Source organism: Leuresthes tenuis, unplaced genomic scaffold (assembly GCF_036924035.1).
Source record: "Leuresthes tenuis unplaced genomic scaffold, fLeuTen1.0.hap1 SCAF_6, whole genome shotgun sequence".
NCBI lineage: Eukaryota > Metazoa > Chordata > Actinopteri > Atheriniformes > Atherinopsidae > Leuresthes > Leuresthes tenuis.
The window spans coordinates 34797402-34808421 of NW_027325360.1; the positions used below are offsets into that span (position 1 = coordinate 34797402).

At 35.6% G+C, this 11020-nt stretch overlaps 1 protein-coding gene across 1 annotated transcript; it reads right to left on the reverse strand.

The window, feature by feature from the left end:
* Positions 1 to 7209: 7209 nt before the first annotated feature.
* On the reverse strand, positions 7210 to 9244 carry LOC140309229 (perforin-1-like). The gene is made up of 2 exons (XM_072387052.1): positions 9159 to 9244; positions 7210 to 7832 (listed from the first exon to the last, which is right to left on the reverse strand). Exon 2 carries the CDS (start codon positions 7816 to 7818, stop codon positions 7420 to 7422), a length of 399 nt encoding a protein of 132 aa, XP_072243153.1. The 5' UTR covers positions 7819 to 7832; positions 9159 to 9244; the 3' UTR covers positions 7210 to 7419.
* Between the last annotated feature and the right edge of the window lie 1776 nt (positions 9245 to 11020).

Genomic DNA, 11020 nt, shown 5'->3' on the forward strand with positions numbered 1-11020 from the left:
TATCCAAGTGAAAGAAAATGCTTCTGTAAAATAGACTGCATGTTTAACAACTAAAATGACTTTTATTTAGTAAGCTAGAACAGAAGAATAAATAAGAAGAACAAAAAGTCATTATGAGGCATCAGATGAGGCTATTACTATGGACCAATATTACTTGTACCTATCTTTACTGCCTCTGGTTGAACACATTGTTGTGTGATCACGATGATGGTGTTCTTATGTTGTAGAGGTTATGCTGAGCAGCATGTGCGCCATTCTTCTTTGTACAATCAGCTGTAGCGTTTCAGAGCCAGACTTCACAAATGAGTTCCATAAAAATATATGAATATGTAGCAACATGTATGCTTAATGTAATAATCTGCATAGTTTCTGTTATACTATATGAGTACAGTAAACATGTTGCACACTAAATTAAAATTCTCTCTAACATTGGGCAACATTCTTCTTTCCACAATTACCTCTTGGGGCTCCAGAGCAATCTGCAGCACACAACAAGCCTTCTTTATGAGTGTGTCCAGTTTCTTTGAGTCACTGGCTCTGATACTGTTGCCCCAGCAAAAGCAAATTGTATTCCCTACCCAAAAACTACTAAGCAGATTATTAACGAGCCCTGTGATGGACTGGCGACCTGTCCAGGTGTACCCTGCCTTTCGTCCAATGACAGCTGGGATAGGCTCCAGACCCCGTGACCCTGAGTTGGATTAAGCAGGTATAGAAAATGGATGGATGAATTATCAACATCTGCTGCAATCAAAGGAGGACTTTCTCAAGAAGACATGATTGTTGTCTTTTATATGCAATCAACAAGACAAGTTTTATTAAGCAAGCAAAAACAGATTTCATAAAAAAGATTCCAAGTAAAACAAATTTCTTATTAAACTTTGGATCCAAATTGCAAAAGTTTTTTTTTCATTGTAATTTTTTCTCTCAAATATCTTAATTACAAATCCAGAAGTTTTGCTCGCAATGTTAGCGTGCTGCTGAGAGGAATTGTCTTGGCGGGACCTAAGCTGAAGCAGGTAAGACATGTCTATTGGGCAGCCTTGACTGAAGACAGCATGGGAACAGCCATGGTGAGTTAGCAGAGGTCATAGAGACATAGAGAGGTGAGGCAGAGACATTGCAGAGTAAGTGCGCAAGTATGTTTTTACAAAATCTCTACCTTACTGCTAGCAAAAGTGTAATTTGTCTTACTGTCTGTAATGCTGTTAAATATGTTAGCAAAACACTGATTTTGCCAACCATAGCTGCTAACTCACTTTAATTTCCATACATACATACATACATACATACATACATACATACATACATACATACATACATACATACATACATACATACATACATACATACATACATACATACATACATACATACATACATACATACATACATACATACATACATACATACATACATACATACATACATACATACATACATACATACATACATACATACATACATACATACATACATACATACATACATACATACATACATACATACATACATACATACATACATACATACATACATACATACATACATACATACATACATACATACATACATACATACATACATACATACATACATACATACATACATACATACATACATACATACATACATACATACATACATACATACATACATACATACATACATACATACATACATACATACATACATACATACATACATACATACATACATACATACATACATACATACATACATACATACATACATACATACATACATACATACATACATACATACATACATACATACATACATACATACATACATACATACATACATACATACATACATACATACATACATACATACATACATACATACATACATACATACATACATACATACATACATACATACATACATACATACATACATACATACATACATACATACATACATACATACATACATACATACATACATACATACATACATACATACATACATACATACATACATACATACATACATACATACATACATACATACATACATACATACATACATACATACATACATACATACATACATACATACATACATACATACATACATACATACATACATACATACATACATACATACATACATACATACATACATACATACATACATACATACATACATACATACATACATACATACATACATACATACATACATACATACATACATACATACATACATACATACATACATACATACATACATACATACATACATACATACATACATACATACATACATACATACATACATACATACATACATACATACATACATACATACATACATACATACATACATACATACATACATACATACATACATACATACATACATACATACATACATACATACATACATACATACATACATACATACATACATACATACATACATACATACATACATACATACATACATACATACATACATACATACATACATACATACATACATACATACATACATACATACATACATACATACATACATACATACATACATACATACATACATACATACATACATACATACATACATACATACATACATACATACATACATACATACATACATACATACATACATACATACATACATACATACATACATACATACATACATACATACATACATACATACATACATACATACATACATACATACATACATACATACATACATACATACATACATACATACATACATACATACATACATACATACATACATACATACATACATACATACATACATACATACATACATACATACATACATACATACATACATACATACATACATACATACATACATACATACATACATACATACATACATACATACATACATACATACATACATACATACATACATACATACATACATACATACATACATACATACATACATACATACATACATACATACATACATACATACATACATACATACATACATACATACATACATACATACATACATACATACATACATACATACATACATACATACATACATACATACATACATACATACATACATACATACATACATACATACATACATACATACATACATACATACATACATACATACATACATACATACATACATACATACATACATACATACATACATACATACATACATACATACATACATACATACATACATACATACATACATACATACATACATACATACATACATACATACATACATACATACATACATACATACATACATACATACATACATACATACATACATACATACATACATACATACATACATACATACATACATACATACATATGTGTATTTGTGTATTATGAACATTAATTAATGTTCTTCTGTCTTAACTTCTGTCAACTATGTGTGTAGGAATGTTTAAGACAGTTGTAACTGTATAACTGGAGTGACAAACAACTTGAATGTGAGCCTACATGGTAAATTCAAACTATCCAAGCATAACCTACCATCCTGTGCAGGTGGAGCTGACTGCTCTTCATCACTAATATTGCTGAACCTAGATGGCTGGCTTGTCTGGGCCTCATTGCTGCTGGTAGTAGCTGGGGCTGGCTCTAACTGTTGTCTTTTTTTGAGGAAGAAGCTCTCAATATTTCTGCTTCTCTTCATATTCCCCTAATATCCCTGGGGGAAATGTAATTCAATCACTCAGTTCAATTCAATCACAGTCAGTCAATTCACTTTGAAGTAATAGCCTAAACAATTTCTATTTATAGTATCTTCAAATCACTTTTAATAAGACAATTAACACATATTGTATCTCAAACATTTGTGGCATTTGAATGCAATTTACTCTGCCTCTGCCTATTAAATCGTCTAAAAATATGTGAAATTTTGCTGGACGATATATTGTCCCACAAATTATTGCCGATAAACGATATTATTGTCAACATATACTGGATCATAATAAAGCACACCCTTTCAAATTCAATAAACTTTTATTTCTGTGTTTTACACCTATGTAATTTTTAAGAACGTTTAAATATCCTAAATAAATAAAACAAAAAATTAAATGGACTCTCATATATGGATGAAGATTCTTGGGTACCCCCCCCCCTGTTTTGGCCACACTTCGGTGGTGGGCAGCCAGTCTCCGCTTCACATCCACCTTAATATGGGACCACTTCTTCTTCACCTCTGCTTGTGTGCGCTTCTCAGACCTCACAGCATTAAAGGCCTCGCTCACGCTCTCCCACCCACTCCTCTTACGTTTGCTGCTTATATCGTAGGACAGCGAGCCAAAGAGCATATTTTTGCGGGCCTCCACTTCAGAAAGTAGCACCTCTATCTCGCTTTCTTTTTCAGTTCTTCTGTTTTCCCGTCTTACTCATTCTTTTTTCTTTATTTTCTGATCGTGCAGAGAGGGGAATCGCAGCTAATTTTAATATGATTTGCATATTTAAGTAGGGGCATAGATAGGGAGGAGTCGGATACTTTGACATATGAGCTGAATTCCACGTTGATTGGGATGCACAAAGGAAATGTGCTTGTATTCATGCGTGTGCACAGATTCATACATCCAGATTACTTTGGTTTGAGCGTACGCCATGTTTCAGTAGGAAATCCACGTAAGTCTTTGTACATGAGGCCCCAGGGGTCAAAGACTTGCGTGGATTTCCTACTGAAGCGTACGCTCAAGTCAAAATGCCCGAATGTATCAATGTGTGCCTATGCATGAATCCAAGCACATTTCGTTTGTACATCTATGACTATAACTATGACTTTTGGCAATTATGCAAATTTTCTGGGGGTGTGTGAAGAAAAACATTGTCCAGCCAATGGTTTCAGACTGTTCTACTGATCTGCAGGTGGGATTGATTTCAATGTCACAGCTGCCAGCTCACACAGTTATCATGAGACTCATACAGATGACACTTTGCACACTCTGGGGAGGGTAACTGGGTTTTATGTCCTTTGCTTGCTGCTTATGGCTGTTTATAAGTATATCTTGTTGATGAGCTTATGAAACACTTGAAGAATCATAAAAAAGCACCATACATCATCAACCATGAAAAGGATTTTGTCAACAGAATTTTTATATATATATCAAAAAACACAAAAGGAGCGAATCCTCTTATGCAAAAAAAATCTAAACAAAAACTTTAACTGAACAAAAACAAACTATTAAATGTGGTTTGCTGAATATTAGATCTCTCCCTTCGAAGTCTTTTGAAGTTTAGTGAATGATTTGATCTGTGATCATCATATTGATATATTTTGTCTTACAGAAACCTGGCTGCAGCAGGAGGATCATGTTAGCATTAATGAATCAACTCCCTCTGACTATTTAAATGTTCACGTTCCTCCAACCACAGGCAGAGGAGGAGGAGTGGCAGCTATCTTCAGATCAGGGTTACTAATCAGTCCTAGACCCAAGATTAGTTTTAGCTCTTTTGAATCTCTGATTCTCAGTTTTTCCCACCCAAAGTGGAAATAACAAAAACCTCTTGTGTTTGTTGTTGTGTATTGTCCACCTGGCCCTTATTCTGAGTTTCTGTCTGAATTCTCAGAGTTTTTATCCCAGTTAGTGCTGAGTACAGATAAAGTCATTGTAGTGGGTGAATTTAATATTCATGTAGATGTTGAAAATGACAGCCTAAATATTAACTTTAATTCTATATTAGACTCTATTGGATTTTCTCAAAGTGTTCACAGACCTACTCACTGCCTTAATCACACCCTTGACCTTGTGCTGACTTATGGCATTGAGAGTGAACAGTTAACAGTGTTCCCTCATAATCCTGTCTTGTCTGACCATTTTTTGATAACTTTAGAATTTACATTACTTGACTATACGACTTCTGAGAAGAATTTTACATATAGAAGGTGTCTATCAGAGAATGCTGTAACCAGATTTAAAGAGTTGATTTCATCATCCTTTTCTTCACTGCCATGTGCAGATATGACAGAGGACGGCTACCTAAATTTTACTCCAGTAGAACTTGACTCTCTTGTTGACAGCACTATAGCTTCAATGCGTACAACACTGGACGATGTTGCCCCTCTGAAAAGGAAGGTAATCAGTCAGAAGAGGTTGGCTCCTTGGTATAATTAACAGCTGCGTGCGTTAAAGCAGACTGCAAGATAGCTGGAGAGACAGTGGCGTTCCTCTAATTTAGAAGAGTCTCAATTAGTCTGGAAAGATAGTTTAATATCGTATAAGAAAGCACTTCGTAAAGCTAGAACTGCTTATTATTCATTATTGATAGAAGAGAATAAGAATAATCCCAGGTTTCTTTTCAGCACTGTTGCCAGGCTGACAAAGAGTCCGAGCTCTGTTGAGCCATGTATTCCTTTAACTCTCAGCAGTGATGATTTCATGAGATTCTTTATCAATAAAATTGTTTCTATCAGAGAGAAGATTAATGGAATCCTTCCCACTATTATCACTGATGTATCATCAAGTAGAGCATCTTTAGAAGTATCTTTAGAACCTGATTTGTATTTAGACGGCTTCTGCTTTTTGAACTTTCCTTTTTGATAAAGCTTATAGTTAGGGATGGCTCAGGTGATCCTGAAACATCCCATAGTTAAGCTGCTATAGGCTTAGACTGCTGGGGGACCTCATCTGTCACACCTTTCCTCACTTTGCTCTCTTTTTCCCCCTGTTTAATTTCTCAAATGATATTATGTACGTGTGACATTATTGTGGTTATTAACCTATGTTTCCCTGTTCCAACAGGTATCCTTTGAATGGTGTTATGGTGTTTTTCCCCCCTCTTTTATCTAAATTAAGATAATGAATAGATCCAACTTTTGAAATAATATCTTGGACTCACTGTGATATTTGTCCCTGCAAACCTAAATAGGACAAAGTGGATGGATGGATGGATGGATGGAAGGAAGGAAGGAAGGAAGGAAGGAAGGAAGGAAGGAAGGAAGGAAGGAAGGAAGGAAGGAAGGAAGGAAGGAAGGAAGGAAGGAAGGAAGGAAGGAAGGAAGGAAGGAAGGAAGGAAGGAAGGAAGGAAGGAAGGAAGGAAGGAAGGAAGGAAGGAAGGAAGGAAGGAAGGAAGGAAGGAAGGAAGGAAGGAAGGAAGGAAGGAAGGAAGGAAGGAAGGAAGGAAGGAAGGAAGGAAGGAAGGAAGGAAGGAAGGAATATGAATTTACTGAACATCCAGAGAAAGGTTGGTTGCCATATACTTTATTATTTACTATAAGGATTGACAGGGCTGGAAATAGTCAAATACACATTGATCTAGGACAGGGAATAACTCTCAAGCTCATGAAATGTTATATAAACCAAACATTACACCATTAGAAATAATCAGTCAGGTTAAGAGAATTACAAATTCCATGTGTAATGAAAACAGGTCAGATACATGTATACAAGCCTACTGACTGTCATGGCCGAGGGTGTAGGTGTAATGAAGGGTGCCACCCATCTTTAGAAAGCAGTCATGCTCGTGGGTTCCTAACTTTATCTGACGTTGGCATACTCCTAGAAGGTCATCGAATATGAGGTCACTGTCGTATACCTCAAGCCTCAGCACTTCATTCTCTTCAGCCTTGAAGTGTGTGAATTCCTCCTCCCACCAGGGGTTGCTGTTGTCATTACGAACTGAGGTTTTGCCAAGAGTGGCTGCACCACAGAAAACCTTCACATAGCCGTCCGTGGTTGCAAACAAGTTAGAGGGAAGATCACTGGCCCGCAAATCAAACAGTTTAAGCTGGGACCAAGCTACACTCAAGATGCACAGGAACATGAGAAGGGGGGGGAGTCTGGAAGCCATGATTTCGCAGAATGCTGAGAAGAAAAAACAAGAAATCCTTAGTATAGCTAGCAATTTTTTGCATGTCTAAAATTTTCACAAAGGGAATTGAAATAATAAACATTTTTTCAGACAAACTAAATACTCAGGACAGTGGATCTTGATGTGGTGGGACCAGAAAATACAAAAGTGCTTCATTTTTTTAGCATGGCATGTCCATGTAGTATTCCATCAAACATTATTCAAACTGTAATAATATGCTGTGTTTTCAGTGTTGTAGGTACCAGGACAGAACATCTGGTCAAAAGTGTAATCGTATTACATTAATGTTCAGAGCTAAGTCTGAACCATACATTTTACATTAGACCTTTATGTAGTGCACTGCACCACTGTGAAATCTAACATTATTTTTTATAAGGCAAGGTGTATTACTTGCCCTTTCTCTAACCCTGCTATTCTAACCATCTTTCTCATTAAGAAACACTAAAAACTATGCCACAGAAAAGCAGTACTTCAATAACCAGCTACTATGAGATTCATTAGACAAGCATCAATTTATGAGGTTTTTGTTGACATGTTCTGCTATCTATATATATATATGATCATTTACATCTGGAAGTATTTCAGATCCATTAATTGGTGGGGCAATTTCTTTGATTTTTTACAACTTTGAGATAACACACAATGGTCAATTATGGGATAGCATCAAACATCAAATGCTATATTTCAGAAGGTCATTTAGGCTAAACTATGAATGTGGACATATGTCACTGTGGATCAATATAAGTGCAGACATCCATACATTCATTCTCATTATCTATCTGCTTTGTCCTTTTCAAGTTAATGAATGGCCAGAGCATATCTCAGTTGACTTCCAGCAAGAGACAGAAAAACCCAGAAAAGCCAGTATTTCACAGGGCTAACACAGAGACAGGCAACTATGTATGCTTAACACTAATCATACAATAATTAACCTAACAGTTATGTATTTGAACTGTTAGAGGAAACAACAACATCTGGAGAAATCGCACATATCGTTGAACCTGGAGGTTCAGCAAAGTTGAGCTAGTTCAGCCCATCATGTGCAGTTCTCTGCAGCATTAAAAGTGCTATCTAACATAACTGTAAAGCCCCACACATAAGAATTGAAGAATTGCAAAAGCCACACAATGATGCTCTTTCCCAAATAACGGCTATTTTACAAAAGATAATACTGATAAACTACTAATAAACCTAAATAGATATCTTCTTTCTACACAAATATTTTTTAGTCTTGAGCTAAAGAACACGAATCACTTTAGGGAAATTCAGTTTAATCAGTAAAAAAAAGAACACTAAAATACTGGATGTGAAAATCTTACCTTTATTCTTGAAACCCTGCTTCTAACCTCTCCATGTGTTGCTCTCTGTATTTAAAGACCACCAGCGCTCGTCTCAGTTTGATAAGAACCCTCTCAATAACACAGCCTGCTCAATTCACAGCATTACACAATATGCTTGGAAATGACCTTCAGTTTGTTAGAACTAATCTTGCGGTGGCCTGATGGCATTTAAGAAAGGAAAATACATAAAATAATTGTATTTGATAAGAATATACAAATTCCATGCAATAAAAGAATATAGCAGCTACACACAATTTTGAGAAACACGAGCCAGGTTGACAGGAACTTTCATACAGTAACAGCAGAGAAAGGAAATGTGAATGAAATGACCAACAGTGAGGAATGGACAGACCCTATACTGTTAACGCAACAACGCCTATTTTATTCTTTCATTTCTCCAAGAGAAGTGGTTGGTTGGGATGACGGTGCTTTTACTCATTAATCTCTTATCTCAAAACGCAACCTGCTATGGATTAGGTTTCCACAATAAGTTGCCACGGTGATCCAATCGGGTAAAAAGTCAACCAGCGTTGTACTATCCAATATCCCGAAGCGAACCTGATGTTACTTTCGTAAACCACTAATCCTGCTTGGTAGGACAGGCTCCAGTGTATCACAAGTTAATGTGTCTGTATTCTACCAGAAATGGTATGGAGAATTTTCTTTGGCAGTGCAGTGTTAGCATTTTAACTACTAAACTATTCAACTGGCAATGTTCCCCCCTGAGACAAATAGCTTTGTTGTGGACCCCTTGGGGAATCATTTCTTGAAATTATAATGTAATGTAGAAACCATGACACAAACGTACTCAATTTTACCAAAGCAAACTAAAAAGAATGAACATTTTTCTTCTTTTCTTTTTTAAAACTCATCATTCACCAGAGAGTGAAGCTGCAAGGTATCCAGATGGACAGCCAACACGGAGCCACACACATTGAAAAGTGGAATATTTATGGAGAGTAGGTTTATGTATTTGTCTGTAATTCTAGGTCAAACACAATTTATTATAACTGGAAAGTTTTTCAAAACTGTGAAGTTGATTCTTTCAAATCAAATCTATTGTTTTTGCTTCTGCTTTTAAGAATGACGCCTCAGCAGTGACTCTTTACCTGGGAGAGGTTGCCATAACACTGCTAAATGAGACTGGTATTTTCAGTTGAACTCTTTTCTTTATAATAGCTCAAATATTTATGTGTTGACACACATTGATGTAATTATTATATAATTTTTGTTGTTAAGGATCAGTAGATGTTGTTAGTGCCACCACTGTGGAGGAGAAAGAAACAGAAGAAAACGATACCAACTACATAACATGACATAACATTAGTGATGGCGAGCTGAAGCCTCATGAAGCACTGAAGCTTTCCATCCGAGTAGTTCAAAAATGAAGCTTCATGGCGCTTCATTTGCTCGACTGCGCTATCAAATAATAAATAAATGTAATAATAAATGTAAAGCAGGTGGTGATTGAAATGACAATGTGGCTTCACTATGTCGTCCACCATAATAATAATGATAATTAATGTAGTTTTATTTATTATATTTAATATATATGCAATTAATTCTGTGTTCTCGTAGCTATTCTACAAGAATTTCCCTTAAGGGTTAATTAAGTATTTCTATTCTGTTTCACACAATTATTATTGTGTGCCTGTCTTATTAGGAGAGACCAGCTGAAAATGCCCCTGGACGGGAGAAAATATCCTCTTTCTGGCTCCATAACACAAAGGGTTCGCACCATGAGGTTCTAAATCCACACAATGTCAGGATAGATCAACTGCGTTTCGCTGGCAATTATATTTCGAATCATGCGCGAAGCCTTCGTGAACTGGCCACGTGGT